Genomic DNA, 15,822 nt, shown 5'->3' with positions numbered 1-15,822 from the left:
CAGTCATGTTCCAGGACCGCTGAACACCTTGTGAAGGTGGCTTGCATTGCTTGACCATAGGTACAGTCAGGCCTGGGATCTGCAGTTTGTTCAGGTTGACAGTGATAGCTCGCGTACTCTTTGCGAAGGACACGGCGGGCTCTTTAACCTCCACCAACTAATGTTGGCAGACTGGACGTTTGGCCACTTATTTTCCAGTATAAAACGGTCATCTCTTTGACAAATGGGATAATATGTGTCGTAAAGCAAACATTGTAGTACAATTGAGATGTTCCAATGCAATACTGCTCATTTACAAGTGACACTGAGGACTGGGACTGGGACTGGAAGCAGGGAGTGGGAAATGGGGAAACGAGAGTCAGGAGGTGGGAAGTCGAGGTGGTGGGATTGGTAAGTAGGAAGCCGAGGTGGAGATTTGAAAAGTTTAACGAAACTGGAAATGTTAGACAATTTTGCAAAGTTTGCTGAACAATTGCTCAAAAAGTTCAGAAAGTTTGGACAATTTAATACCAAGAAAACAGTGTTCAATGTATGTGCGTTTCCTTAAGAGATCTGAAAGGTGTGTGTGTGTGCGTGGTGCGTGCGTGTGCACGCGCGCTTGTGCTGTATAATTGTTATATCAGTGAGGAACCAACGTATTGTTGTGGTTACCAGATTCGCAAACCACCATTCAGGTCCCTTAGGTGAGGTATCTCGGTAAGTGCATGTGTAGTTAGGCCCAAACCCGTTGTCTAGTGGGAATACATGTCATTTATACGTGCTGCGACTCTTCAGGATAGCCGTTTTTCTTTTACTATCTTTATTTTGGACCAATCGCCATCACCACAACCACAACATCAACCACCAACCACAACACCGCTTCACCACAACCGCCACGACCTTTACCGTCACAACTCGCCACCATCGCATCACCGTCATCTCGCGCCACTCATGGGCACCGATGCTGGACTCGTGTAGGGCGCACGTTGAACAGCGTGTACAAAATCACGGATTTTCTGCTTCAAAAACGGATCCAAAACGACACACGCCCACTTTTGCCGTCCAATCGGTGAGCGAGGGGCGAATTGGCCCCGCCCCCAGGGCGATCGATATATGCAAATTTGTGGATCAAAAAGCCTTCACGCCCACTTTTTCTCGGGCCAATGGGGAGCGAGTTGAAAGGTCAAAGGGAGGGGGTCAAAGGCGAAGTTACGGGGGGATAAAAGGACGGTGTTCGTCAGTCAAAGGAGTAGTAAAAGTCGGAGCGAAAGAGTCAGCAGAACGAGAACGAGTAGTAAAGGTCGGAACGAGGCGAAGGAGTCGGAACAGAGAGTCAAGACTTCGCGGGCGGTGGAGCTGCTCGTCGTGTGCAGTGAAGTCGGAACGGAGGGGACGGAGCTGTGGAGAGGCGGCGAGGGCGGACGAGGGGGTGCTCGCGTCGTGCAAGGAGCTGTGCACCCCTGGGAGGCCGGCAGCGCGACCTGGCCGAGGTGGAGACGCTCGTCGCACATAATAAAGATCCTCTATACCCCGAGCATCAGCAACCCCCCCTCCTGTTTCCCCCCGCGCTGAGATAGTGCGACCAAGGGGGCCCCGTTCCCACCCCCAGCCAGGCACTGTCCACGAGGCCCGCGGGTTGCGGGGCCATCGCCGCTCCGCGTCTCATCACCAGACGGGTAGGCCCGACCAGGTCTCGGCCCCAGGCCAACCTCATTCTTAAGGGTATTTCTTTTCCTTGGTTTTGGGTATGTGTTGTCGGCGCCGTCTGTGAAGTAGAATTGTATAAGTGTTGCCGTGTGCTCGGTAGTCGGTATTAGCTCTGCACTGTGTTTTCACTTTTATGTTTGCTTTTTTGTGTAAATGGAATTGTGTTTTCTTTTTTGTGTGCATTTGGTGGAATTGTATTTGTGTGCTTTCCGTTCGTCGCGAATAAATGTGCTTTATTGTTGAACTGTTTCCCGCTTCGCTTCGTCTTTTTCCCCATTGAACCCCCATCTTGCTTCACGTAAGGGGTTGGTAGTGGGCTGAATACGCCCGATAATTAATCGAACCGTCGAGGTCGACGATAACACCGCTCGGTTATTCTGATAGTACGGAACGGGTCGCTTAAGTGGCCCGTGTCCGAAGTCGACCTGCGGCGAGGTGCGATCGCCCGGTCTACCCTCCGCGTGGGTACTTAGGTAGTTCGAATTTGGCGAGCAACCCTATCCCACGCGGGGGCTGATTGGCTCGATCGCGGTGAGACCGAAAGGTCCACCCGCGACTGGTTCCCGGCGTTAGTCCGAGAGGGTCACGACTGGATTGTCCGTCCGGTGGGCGACGTGCCGCGATTCGAGTTACGTGGCCGTTCGCACGCCGGCGGGCGCGAAGACCGCAACACTGGTGTCAGGAGTGGGATACAAATCCATCGCCCTCCTCTCGGCACTGGTATCGGAGAACAGGAAAACGGGCTCTCCTGTCTCCAGCGAAATTCACGGGAATCGGTCCAGGGGTGAGAGAAGCGACCCCCGATTCCCTCCAAATTACGAGCGAGCAAATTAACCCTTCACGAGAAGCAAGATGGCGTCTCAAGGCGAGCGGGAGCCGGGGGTATTAGAAATGTATATGTGTAATAATGTAGAGTCCATGGTCCAGGATGGAATCCCCGAGCAGGAAATGTTGATTGTGCAGGAACACGGACTCGCCCAACTAAACCCAGAGCCCGAAATGGGTGCGGCAGCGGCCGCAGTGTATGACACCTCCCCCCCCCTCTCCACCAAAACCCTTGCTGAAACGGCTCAGCTGAGTGCACCGACGTGGTCTAGCTAGCCATGCTGGCGGCAATGACAAATGAAATAAAAAACGAAATGAAAGACATGAACAAGCAAATGAATGAAGTGAAAACGACGATGGATGCGAATACACAACAAATAAACGAAAAGATGGATACAAAAATGAACGGAATGGAAACAAACATGAAAGAGCTGCGGGGTGAGACGCAGAACATGGGCCAATGCCTGCAGGGGTGCATGAAGGCAGTGAGCAGGGAGCTTAAAATGGCGACTCCACGTGTGGGAGCAAACGAGCTGGGTGGGGGTGCAACGGCTGACAGGCCCGCGGTGGAGGCGGGTGAAAAAATAATTCGTGGAACGTGTTGGGCGAGGGTCGTGACGATGACCGAAAGGGAAAAATTAAATGGGGAGACCAAAACGTGTGAGACGAGACACGAGGTGACGACAACAGAAATAATAGTTGAGACAAGGGAGGTAAAGGGTGAAGAGTTGGCAGAGACACGGGAGATGGGAACGATAGAGGGAAGACTACACGATGAAGACGGGGTAAGTGACGCGCACGCACACACGGAGGTAGTGGAGGACAATGGGGTTGAGCTCGCGGAGCGTGTTGGGACCCGGTGCGAGCACCTGGATGGCCTCCTCCAGGAACGAGGGGAGGGAGTATGCCCCTTGAGGCGAGTCACGACCAGGTGAGTTCGGTCGTGCTTTGCGAGGTTGAGGGGACGAGTGCTGTGGACGGGTGCACGGAGAGCTTGGGGGGTGTAGAGGCCCCGGAGACCCTTGTGGGGACACAAATCCCCAGTGTGGTTGTCCCTGTGTGTGTGGTGCAAGGTGTGAGTGCGGCACCGTGTGTGGAAGCGACCCCGTGTGTGAGTGGTGTGGTGGCGATGGTGCCGGAGTACGTGCTTCCCAGCACGCCGTGTGTGGATGAGGCACGGAGTGTGAGTGAGGCACCGCGGGTTAGTGCCCCCGCGTGTGTGGGTGAGGCACCGTGTGTGGAAGAGACCGCGTGTGTGAGTGTCGCCGTGTGTATGAATGAGGCACAGCGGTTGAGTGCCCTCGCGTGTGTGGGTGAGGCACCGCGGGTGAGTGCCCCCGCGCGAGTGAATGGAGCACCACGTGTGAGTAGTATGGTTTGTGTGAGTAGTGAGGCACGCGTGAGTGAACGGCCGTGTGCAAGGTCGCTGTGTGCCAGGGAGACCGTGTGTGTGAGAGAGCGGTATGAGAGGGAGATGTCGGTCGGCATGCGGGAGCACGCAGCCGCGTCTCCCCGTGTGAATGTGATGGAGTGGACTGTGTGCGTCGTAACACGCAGGTGTGCGTGGGTCGAATGGAGACGGAGACGGCGACAGAGGAGAGAAAGCCGAGTAGCGGCTGTGGTTGTTTCGAGGACCGTGCCGGGTTCACCCAGCAGTGAGCACGCGGTTCGTGCTGTGCAACGCACGAGACCGCCACGTGCTCGCTTGCGAGAGTGAAGTCCCGGTCCGGAAACGCACGCGGTGGATTTGCCGATCCCGCGGACGGACAAAGTTTAGGCAGGTAAACGGATTTGGACCGGACGGGTTCTCCACGCGATCGTGTGTGTTAAGCTCCAACGGGCAAAGCACATGTGTTCGCGTGGGGAACCCCTCGAGACGTGTGGCTTGTGTTTTTTTTATATGCGCACGGTGACGTCATGGCTGCACGTGGGGTTGGAATCCGGCAGGAGGGGTATCTCTGCCGGATGGTCCCGTCCAAGGAGGGACGAGGAACACGTGCAGCTGCATGACGTCACGGGCAGTTGCAAGGTGCAAAGAGCGCGAGTTGCCGCGCAGGTGCTGCGCATGGAAAAAAAAAAAAAAAGAAAGCCAAGCCTCACTTTCGGGTGCAAAGGATTCCTGGGCAAGGGGTGAAAGACCCCCTTCCCTGGGCACAGGATGGAAACTAGTTAGGGGGAAGGGTTAGCTTAGCTAGACCGACTCCATGGGGCAGGGGTAAGTCCTCATGGAGTCCGTGGAATGGATTAGTTAGAGGGATTGTAGCCAGATTTAGGTTGGGAAATAAAATGATTGATTTGGAGACAGAGACAGACTGGTGAATGTGTAGTGGGGACGTAGCTTAGCTACGTAGGTTAAAAGGAACGTGCTGTAGTTTAAGGGACGACGTGGGAGCACGAGTTAGTTAGGGGATGTAGTTCGGAGGATGGCAGAGTTCAGTGGTGTGTGTGTTGAGGAGTTGTTGGTGAGTGAATTGGAAGCATGTACTTGTTGAGTGAGTGAGGCCAGCGGGTCTGTGTGAGTGGAGCGAATGGGGAATGCATGGTGCGATGAGTGATTGGGGAGGAGTGACTCCTCGCCCAAGGGACCCCCGGGGTCAGTGTAGATTGACTCAGTTGGGTTAGTCAAATTGAAAAATGGAGGGCGTTTTGTTGTTGGTGGGAAAGTAGGCTCGAGACCCATTTGGAGGGGTGCAGGAGCCCTGTTGACGGGCTTGGGAGCGTGGCTGCGAAAGGTGAGTATCGCTGAGTGGGTACCCCGGGCACCAGGCTAGTCGGCCGCGGTAGGCCAAGGGCCCATGGGGGCCGGGATAGAGTAGTGGGCACGGGTGCGCCTGCTTGGTGCGGGGGCCCGGGCGCCATTAGCCGCGTGGGCAGTGCAGTGGGCACGGGTGACCCTCGGAAAGGGGCCCGGGAGGCCGGCCTGCCACGTGTGCGTTTCAGGGGAGGTGCCATGGGGGGCACTCCCGGTGTTAGGGAGCTGGTAGGCTCGGAGGCAGTGTAGTGCCCGGGGGTGCCATAGCGGGAGATTCGGCAGAGGGTCGTGCCTGCCAAAGGGAGCCACGTGTCCCAGCCAGGAGACCGTGTGAGGGCACGGAGAGAAAATTGGGGGCGAGGCCCGAAATTGTGAGGACACCAACACAGGCGACGGGAATCTGGGTTGTTAGAACCAATAGTTTAAGCGAGAGGCGCTTGTTGAAAGCCCCGGGGTAGTTTAAGAGTTAATGGTTAGGGTAGATTAGGGAGATGTACCCCTCCGCACCATCCATCCCCTCGCTGTCGTTGTGTGCCGCTGGACCCACTTTGGTTATAGATCGCCGAACTCTGGGGAGGCCATTCTGAGGCTTCGTTGGGCCTCGGCACAGGACGTTAGCTCTCCCTTATTCCCCTCCGGGAAGGGAACGTAGGGGTTGGGAGTAGGCTAGGTGACAGAATAGGTTAGCCGAACAAGGACGATAAAGGGGGTTAGGGGACGATTTATAGTGGGGAGTAAAAATAAAAACAACAAAAAAATAAGTTGGGGCTAAATTGGGGTTTGACAAATTAAGGGAGTGGGTATGTACAGTGACAGGCAAAGGCGATAGGTTGGGAGGGAGACAGGTAGGTAGGTCCGAGCCCGCCTTCCAAGTGGCCAGCACCACCGCACTCCCTCCACCAACCTCCATTGAACGGCAAAGGCTGGCCAACTTCATCGGCTGGCCGTGTTTTGCTTCAAGGCGGAGGCCGGCCAACTTCATCGGCAGCTGTGTGCTGCAAGGCCTGTGCCGGCCAGTTCATCTGCTGGCTGTTTTTCTTCGAGGCCTGTGCCGGCCAGTTCATCTGCCGGCTGTGTTTGCCTGCAACGGTCTTCTCTTCTGCGGGCTGTGTTCTGCCTGCAGCGGCCTTCTTCTGCGGGCTGTGTTGCCTGCACCTTTGCCATGCCATGCCCACTGCCCATGTTCACCAGCCCCGTTCAATTTTGCTTTGCCCCCCCTGTTCATTTCCATGTGCGCCAGGATCCGCAAGGGCAACAGTTTGCAAGCTGCAAGAACTGCCCTGTTGGCAGTTACAACACGGGCCTGCAGTGGCGGTCCGTGCACCGTGTTTGTGTTCATGCATCCATTCGTTGTGCTCATTGCGTGTGCCACTTGAGCTGGCACGGAGACTACGTTTGTGCGGCCCATGCACCGTTGTGGTTCACTGAGTTCAGTTCAAAAGGGAAGGCCTTGGACTGCGTGTGAGCAGCCAGCCACGTTCCCTGTCACCTGCATTGTTTGAGTCAGAGACTGCATGTGGGCAGCCTGGCTCCCTGCTAACTGCTTTCTTTTGCAGAGTTCAATGATCCTGGGCCATGGTTTAGTGTAAGATTTGTAAGTTAAGGTTAAGATGTACTGTACATATGAGTGCGCCCCCCCGGCATGTATGTCTTAGCGCCGGCAATTTTATTTAAGTCGTCCGTGTGAGTGAGTTTGTTTAGATAGTTACGCAGCCCTCAGGTTATTTATTTTGGGGACACGAATACCATGAATGTCGCACTCAGGGATCCGTAGGTAAAATGTACTAGGGGAAAACTACACATGATGGCACACGAAAATTTGACGACTCGGGACGAGTCTGTAAAAAGGGAAGGGGGTAGTGTTGTGGTTACCAGATTCGCAAACCACCATTCAGGTCCCTTAGGTGAGGTATCTCGGTAAGTGCATGTGTAGTTAGGCCCAAACCCGTTGTCTAGTGGGAATACATGTCATTTATACGTGCTGCGACTCTTCAGGATAGCCGTTTTTCTTTTACTATCTTTATTTTGGACCAATCGCCATCACCACAACCACAACATCAACCACCAACCACAACACCGCTTCACCACAACCGCCACGACCTTTACCGTCGCAACTCGCCACCATCGCATCACCGTCATCTCGCGCCACTCATGGGCACCGATGCTGGACTCGTGTAGGGCGCACGTTGAACAGCGTGTACAAAATCACGGATTTTCTGCTTCAAAAACGGATCCAAACGACACACGCCCACTTTTTTGCCGTCCAATCGGTGAGCGAGGGCGAATTGGCCCGCCCCCAGGGCGATCGATATATGCAAATTTGTGGATCAAAAGCCTTCACGCCCACTTTTTCTCGGGCCAATGGGGAGCGAGTTGAAAGGTCAAAGGAGGGGTCAAAGGCGAAGTTACGGGGGGATAAAAGGACGGTGTTCGTCAGTCAAAGGAGTAGTAAAAGTCGGAGCGAAAGAGTCAGCAGAACGAGAACGAGTAGTAAAGGTCGGAACGAGGCGAAGGAGTCGGAACAGAGAGTCAAGACTTCGCGGGCGGTGGAGCTGCTCGTCGTGTGCAGTGAAGTCGGAACGGAGGGGACGGAGCTGTGGAGAGGCGGCGAGGGCGGACGAGGGGGTGCTCGCGTCGTGCAAGGAGCTGTGCACCCTCTGGGAGGCCGGCAGCGCGACCTGGCCGAGGTGGAGACGCTCGTCGCACATAATAAAGATCCTCTATACCCCGAGCATCAGCAACCCCCTCCTGTTTCCCCCCGCGCTGAGATAGTGCGACCAAGGGGGCCCCGTTCCCACCCCCAGCCAGGCACTGTCCACGAGGCCCGCGGGTTGCGGGGCCATCGCCGCTCCGCGTCTCATCACCAGACGGGTAGGCCCGACCAGGTCTCGGCCCCAGGCCAACCTCATTCTTAAGGGGTATTTCTTTTCCTTGGTTTTGGGTATGTGTTGTCGGCGCCGTCTGTGAAGTAGAATTGTATAAGTGTTGCCGTGTGCTCGGTAGTCGGTATTAGCTCTGCACTGTGTTTTCACTTTTATGTTTGCTTTTTTGTGTAAATGGAATTGTGTTTTCTTTTTTTGTGTGCATTTGGTGGAATTGTATTTGTGTGCTTTCCGTTCGTCGCGAATAAATGTGCTTTATTGTTGAACTGTTTCCCGCTTCGCTTCGTCTTTTTCCCCATTGAACCCCCATCTTGCTTCACGTAAGGGGTTGGTAGTGGGCTGAATACGCCCGATAATTAATCGAACCGTCGAGGTCGACGATAACACCGCTCGGTTATTCTGATAGTACGGAACGGGTCGCTTAAGTGGCCCGTGTCCGAAGTCGACCTGCGGCGAGGTGCGATCGCCCGGTCTACCCTCCGCGTGGGTACTTAGGTAGTTCGAATTTGGCGAGCAACCCTATCCCACGCGGGGGCTGATTGGCTCGATCGCGGTGAGACCGAAAGGTCCACCCGCGACTGGTTCCCGGCGTTAGTCCGAGAGGGTCACGACTGGATTGTCCGTCCGGTGGGCGACGTGCCGCGATTCGAGTTACGTGGCCGTTCGCACGCCGGCGGGCGCGAAGACCGCAACAGTATGAATAACGATGGGTGTACGAGTTCACACCCAGATCTACATTCATATAGATCCGTCATTTCCATAGGTACCGTAATTTATCTACTGTACCCTGGAACCGCTCTGCATTGTTCCATGAGCTCTGCAATCTGCAATCCGCTCTGCAATCTGGAACCGCTCTGCAATCCATGAGCCTCGCCTGCTCATGAAAGGATTGGAGAGAGTGTGTGTTTATGTGTTGTTTGTCGTCATCTCCACATGCGGATTTAAGAAGGTGAAACGGAGTCCTCCGTTTCAAGTATCCAACATCCACCTCGGTCTCGAAGCATCCATCTCCGTTTCAGTAAGGGGGGGGGGGGTCACGATTGAAAAAGTAGAGTATTTGTTCTCTGATCTTCTTTAAGCTATGTATTCTGGCGATGCTGTACATTGTTGGCCTTGTTCATTCCTGAAGTGACTGCACAGGCTATTGTAATCAGCCTGTGTGTTCGTGAGTGAGTGAATCTAAGTGCACGTCTACTTTTCCAATTTTGTGGATTGTATTGACAAAACAACTTGCTATCAGGGTATCGCTGCAATTTACTGAGTGTCCCCCTCCCCCCCCAACCTGCTTTGCTGTTTTTTGTAGACTGGTGTCATACAACGTATTCTGGTACACACACAACCTGTACATCGTTTTCTACATCCTCCTCCTTTGCCATGCTTTCGGGTGAGTCTCATCGCTTTGCGTCGCACTACATGTGCTCTGGACAAACCATGTAACAAATTGCTTGTCGATCACATCCCGGCCTGATGCCCAATACAACTACTGTACTGTCAGACTGACTGTTCGTGGGGGATACATTTCCCCAGGGATACAGACCTGATGCTGTTCGCGGGGGATACATTCCTGAAAAATTCCGTGAATGTCGGGGTCGGCGAATGTCGGGGCATTGTTTAAAAAAGGAAAAATTATTATTATTTTTACATGGTCGAGGCTCGTGGAAGAGCGATTACACAGAACAAATGAGGACACAGCAGGAGAAAGGGGAAACACCAACAGCAGGGCAGAGGGAGAAGATAGTCAGAGATGGACAAACAAGAGATGCAGGTAATGATGAGAGGTCAGGGAAAACATAAAGGGTGGACAATCCGGATACATAAAGCAAAATTGTGTTTAACCAGTTTGTGATTTTGTCAAGGTCTGAGGAGAGGGAAGAGGCTGCTGCCTGTCTGTCAGAAGGTTGAGAGATGTCACGGCAGTAAGTGGAGTCATCAGCAAATAGATACAGGGGATTTTCCAAAGTAGGTGAGATCATTGATGAAGATCAGGAATAATATAGGGCTGAGAACACTGCCTTGGGGCACTCCGGTCTTGACAGGGAGAGGAGATGAAAGGCTTCCGTTGAGAGCCACTCGTTGACTACGAGGGTGGAGGAAGTCAGGAATCCAAGAGTGGAGTTGGCCTTGGATGCCATTGGCAGACAGTTTGGAGAGCAAGGCAGGATTCCAGACAGTATCAAAAGCTCGAAATATGTCCAGGGAGACGGCCCTGAACTCACGGCTGATATTGAGCGCCTCCACCATTGTTGGGAGAGTAGAAGCAGCATGTCCAAGGTAGAGTGACCATATCTGAATTTGAATTGATGATCTGAGATGAGGCTGTTGGAGAAAATAAATGATTTTATGTCACCTGCGATGATTGATTCCATGACCTTGCTGATGATTATATTCGTGCAGTAAGCTAATTGGGTTGTAGTTAAGGGGAACCGTTTTTGCATCTTTTTGATGCTGTGATGTTGGCTGATTTCCAATTTCCCAGGACGATATAGGAGACCAGTCCTGAAGTGTGGAATATAAAATAAAATAAAAAAAAAAAACTGCAAATACTATGCGAAGCTCCAATATCGAAGGAGGTCACACTTTATGACCAGCAAATACACGGGGTGTGCGAATATTGAATCCGTGATGAGCCAGTACTTTGTTCGATGGTATTTAACGTAGTCATGCAATTAGCAGCTGTATCAGCTTTGAGCGGTTCCTCTGCATTGCAATTGGCCTCAAATTGCTTGGAGGAGCCTTTAGGTTTACTTCTTGGGACCTCGAGCCAATCGCATTGCTTCATTCCTACAATTCCAGAAGTTCTATAAAAACGATACAAAAGCTGAAAATTAACTGTCTTTATAGTTATTCGTCTTGTCTGGCCCCATGGAAAGTGAACAATTATCTCATTAAAAAAAAACAAACCTTGAAACCTTTACTAACCACAAGCAATTGCTCATTAGCAGGAGGCCCGATACATTCTTTTAAGTCCAATAAATAGCTTCGGATCTTCCCACAGGGACTGTAACCATAAACCACCCAACATCATGGATTCGTGGACACTAGTTTTCTATATTTTCTCCTATCTGATTACAGGGATGCCGTTTCACCAGAATCTCTCAGATATTCCCACATATATGAATGCCTATTGCTTTCTCATCTGAGGTTTAACGTTTGGAGAATGAATTGACATTTTTGCCGTGAATAAAAATAATTGACACTTAAGCCATGAGATCTTGAGGGGTCATAATCACTGTAATTTTGGGAACAATTATCATCTGAATAAGCATGATTTGCACATTTTTGGTGTTCATCCAAGTTTTGTTTAGCGCACAACTTCAGCTTCTGCTCCGACGGAGCAAGCACATTGCGGATAATACACCGCCTGGTGATCGCATTGTTCCACTAGGACGTGCCTCTTGTTATCGGGTCGAGAGCAAATTTTGATGCACATATTGTTTATTTTAGAAGCCAGTTGAGAAGCTTGTTTCACTCCTCCCCACTCTCATTCTCCCAACCCCCAACCCCTGACTGCCTCATGCACTCACAATGCAATTTTCACGAGATTTATCTGCTTTCCACCAGCTGCACCAAACAGGCAATGTCCGGTGTCATTAATGATATTTGTCCAGGCAAGCGATGGTTGCATCGAGCTTCTTGTTAGGTTTTGGTTATGGCAGCCGCGTGTAATGGAGAGAGAAATTGGGGGAGTGGAGGAATGGTGGAATGATTTTCAGTGTTCATCCTTCTTTCTGACAGCTGGGCCTGAAAGAGGCTCTGAGGTTTGCAAAATCATTGCTAATACACCTCGTTGCTATCATTGCTTTGAAAAGTTCGAGTCAAGTGAGGCCAAAGGGTGGCTAGGACGGGACAGGACAGGAAAGGTGGGGGGTGGTGTAACCGACAGAAATAAAAACACTTTATCAGATACTTTGCTGAACTTGTAAATCTTTTGTCTGCCTCACAGAGGAGCTCTCAAGATTCAGACCAATGTGGAGGATCACATACCAGGCTGCATTCCACCACCTGGATCTGCCAATGTCTCCGTCCACTGGGCTGGCGTTCCCTCGCCCTACCATGAGAGTCATCGTGTGGACTCGCCTTCCTTGTGCCGTGCCAAACCACAATTCCGTACCCAACTGCCGGAGGTGATTAGAAAGTTCGGGTTTTGTAAAATGTAACAGTAGTTTCCTTAGAGACTTCTTGAGGTGCAATCTCAAGAACCTGTATGCGGAACTCACCATTTGATGTCGACGTATACCTTTGGTGCCGTTTTCATTAATCGTCGGCCAAAAAAGGTTCTGCAAATCGAGGTGTATGTTTTATGTCCCCTCTTGCTTTTTAATTTTCGGATTGTGGGGAAGTCATGGATGTGGGTCCTCCTGCCTCTGTGCATTTACTGCGGCGAGCGGTTGATGCGATGCGTACGTGGGGGGAAGATTGCCAATGTGACTTCAGTGAGAAACCTTCCAGGAGGTGTCATAGAAATAGCACTGCAGAGACCGGGATTCTCTGCTCGGCCTGGCCAGGTGGGTTTTCTTTGACATCATATGCATTTGGTTGTTTGGTGTTATGTATATATTTTTTTGTGTAGTATAAAGATGTGATGCAAATTTGGAAGGTGATGGGGATGGGATGAGAGTGGTGTGGGGGAGGGAAGAGCAGCCGATGCAGGTTGAAGATCGAGCTAGACTTAAGATAGTGAAAAGGCCTCAGACTATATTACACACATTTGAGGCTGTAAGTTACTTTTTGAAATGGTAACGTGCCCCCCTTTATTCTTTCCCAGTACGTCTTTTTGCAATGTCCAGAGATATCTACTTTTGAAACCCATCCGTTCACTTTGACCCAGGTGTGTATACACGTCTTCAGTCTTGCAACATAATGCTGAAGATTGTTGCAACATGCAATGAACGATGTGATCCCATGACGATTGTTATGTCGATCACATGTCCACTTGTACACTACTTCTTAATGTTTTTTGGGTTTTTTTTAAACACAAATTTTGGAGGAATACCAAATAAGTAAAATGGGCCACTGTGGTAGTTTGGAACCAGGATGAGGTATAGGGGTCAGGTTTGTACTCAACTCAAATGGGGAATTTGGAATGAGGACTGGATGCTGACGATTGATTGCATTGTGGCGATCACATCCCTTGAGATTCCAGTTCAATGTCCTTACCACCATAACTCAATAAAATATACTGGAATGTTGTGCTTGTTGGAAGTCTGCATGTTTTGGCTGCATGTCATGAGATCCTGATGCCGGAAGGAGGAGATTTTCAACGATGAAATCGGCCCATGCGTAGGTGGTGGGATTGGAGTCACGCCATTTGTGGTACCTGTGCGGGAGGATGAAAGTCTGACTCTTCAGGTCCTTGGTGCTTCCAGTCTTGCTCTATGGATGTGAGACTTGGACTCTGACCAGGGATCTGAGACAAGAGGCTCAATTCCTTCACTACCAGATCTCTTCGGAGAATCCTTGGCTATTGCTCGTTGGATTTTGTGTCCAATGAGCGATTGCTGAGAGAGACTCAAATGAGATTTGTTACCTGCATGGTCTGTGAGCATCAGCTGTGGCTGTATGGACATGTGGCTCGTTTTCCTGATGCTGATCCTGCTCACCAGATTCTCTCAGCGAGAGAGCCTCGTGAGTGGATGAGGCCAATGGGCCGACCACGTGCCTCGTGGGTGCAGCAGGTTGATCGGCGTCTCAAGGAGATGGGGATGGGCCAAGCATCTGCCTGTGGAATGGCCAGATGAAGGGCCCCTGGAGTACTGTCGGAAAGTTGACGCAGCGACGTCCTGCTCGAGCGCATGCTCCCATACCTGACCTGACATTTGTGGTGGTCCTCTGAACATTGCTGTACGAAGCACTGCCATAACATTGGTCTGTTCTTGCACAACTAAAATCACATCATTAGGTGCAATATAATAGGCAGACCAGAACTCATAGTGTAAAGAGATCAGACTGTGTTCAGGGAGGTGGTCCTTACTGAGAGAATAGTTGAATGGAATGGTCTCCCTGGAAAAGTAATGGCAGCAGAAGCAGTAGATAGGTTTCAACTGGAGTGAGATAGATATGTAGAAGTCTTGGGGATAGAGGGGTACATGGATTGTATGTATGCATGGGTAGTGATTGTGATGTCTGTAAGAGGTTCTCATCAAAAGGTGAATGTGCTGTCAGTGTTCGTTCATCATTCTGACCACACAACTTCCTTAACCCCCACCCTCCTTTCTGCCTCTCCACAAAATAAAAACTAGTCTGAGATAAGACGTTGTGTTCCACATTGTGGTGTTACATTATATTCCAGCCCGAACGATCGAGGCAAGCTGAACAATATATGGGTCTAATGCTTCATCAATATTTGGTCGAGGAAACAGATTTAGCACGTTAGCAACAATTTTGTCTTTGGCCATCGATAACCCACATGGGATTGAAAGACTGACAGAGCTTTTTAATTTTAATTTTATTTTATTGCTCTTGGTTATTGTGGCTTGTCACTTTATTTTTCGTCGTCATGGGCTCTCGCTGCACTATCAGCCCCTCTTGCAGTTTATTCTTCGACAAATGGAGTTACTCGGTGTGAGAAAAGCACCTGCAGAGAATGTACATCACTCATTCAGCAGCTAATGGAATCGTATAATGCAATCTCACTTAATATGTTACAAAAAGGTTCCTTCAACATGAAGAGTAGCATTTTTTTCATGTTTATTCGGCACATCGTGCTGACGGATGGTGAGGCTAAACCTGTAAAGCATTCGTTTGGGTTTCAGGGAGTCCTCGTATCCACAGTGCTGTGCATATTTGAGTGTCGGGCTGCTTAAGGCCTGATGGGTTGGTTTTGATACTCTTGCTCCCTCTTGCCGCCACCCCTCCTTCTCCCTGCAGTGTCCTGTGGATGCAAAGGGTTGTTTCATGGTTCACCTGCGTGTTCTCGGAGATTGGACAGGTAAACTTACCCGTAAAACCCCTCTTATATAAACAATTACCCGTTGAATACTTCAAAAAGGATAATCCCGACGATCTTTACGGCAATAGTCAAAGTTAATTTGGCACAACAGAAGAAGCTTTAAGTCATTTAAACACCTTTTCTGGTGAGGTTATGAGCTGTAGGAACACTGTGACTGTTTCTGGTGTATACCGTTAATTGACGGGTCCCTTGTTTGGTCAGGGAGCCAAACTGTGGAGCGACGGGTTGTTTATGATGTCATAAACGTGCCGTCGGAATTTTCCCTCTGCAAGCCCACTCTGTTATTCCTTACTATTGATCCAGCACCATAATAATTTCATTTTAACACCAGACTCGGTAGTGTAATGGTTAGAACGTCCCTTGAGAGTCTGGGAGCTGAGCAGTTTGAAGCTGACTCCGGCCGAGTCGTACCAGTGCTGCTTCCTTGCTTGGCATTCAGCATTAAAATAGGATAGAGCTCATAGTATTAGGAAAGGGAACTCATAGTATTAGGATAGATATCTTCAGGACACGTTATTTAGAAAAGGAATGCAGCTTGATGGTGCTGTGATGCCAATGTAATTACGTTTTAAACCAAGGGCGATGTCAAACCCACGCCTGACCCGATCTGATTTTGAGGTCGCATTTTACCTGCTCGAGCACAGTGACGATGACAGTATGTGTCCAGTGGACATCCCAAATCGATGCCTGAGTTCTCGGCACTAACAGCACGTGAAGCCACAGCCTAA

At 50.7% G+C, this 15,822-nt stretch overlaps 1 protein-coding gene across 4 annotated transcripts in view; it reads left to right on the top strand.

Annotated features, from left to right (window-relative positions):
- NOX4 (NADPH oxidase 4) overlaps window positions 1-15,822 on the top strand; it is a 61,588-nt gene that overhangs the window by 32,726 nt on the left and 13,040 nt on the right. For 3 of the 4 annotated variants that reach the window (XM_085858044.1, XM_085858045.1, XM_085858047.1), the window contains 5 exons: window positions 9,449-9,529; window positions 12,089-12,269; window positions 12,486-12,650; window positions 12,911-12,973; window positions 15,013-15,073. In XM_085858044.1, the coding sequence (XP_085714170.1) occupies window positions 9,449-9,529; window positions 12,089-12,269; window positions 12,486-12,650; window positions 12,911-12,973; window positions 15,013-15,073 (551 nt within the window). The remainder of the gene's footprint in view (window positions 1-9,448; window positions 9,530-12,088; window positions 12,270-12,485; window positions 12,651-12,910; window positions 12,974-15,012; window positions 15,074-15,822) is intronic. The other variant, XM_085858046.1, reaches the window with a different exon arrangement.

The sequence above is a fragment of the Eptatretus burgeri genome, chromosome 15 (assembly GCF_056783735.1).
Source record: "Eptatretus burgeri isolate ZD-2024b chromosome 15, Ebu_testis_v1, whole genome shotgun sequence".
Lineage (NCBI taxonomy): Eukaryota > Metazoa > Chordata > Myxini > Myxiniformes > Myxinidae > Eptatretus > Eptatretus burgeri.
This window is presented reverse-complemented; position numbering and strand designations above follow the sequence as displayed.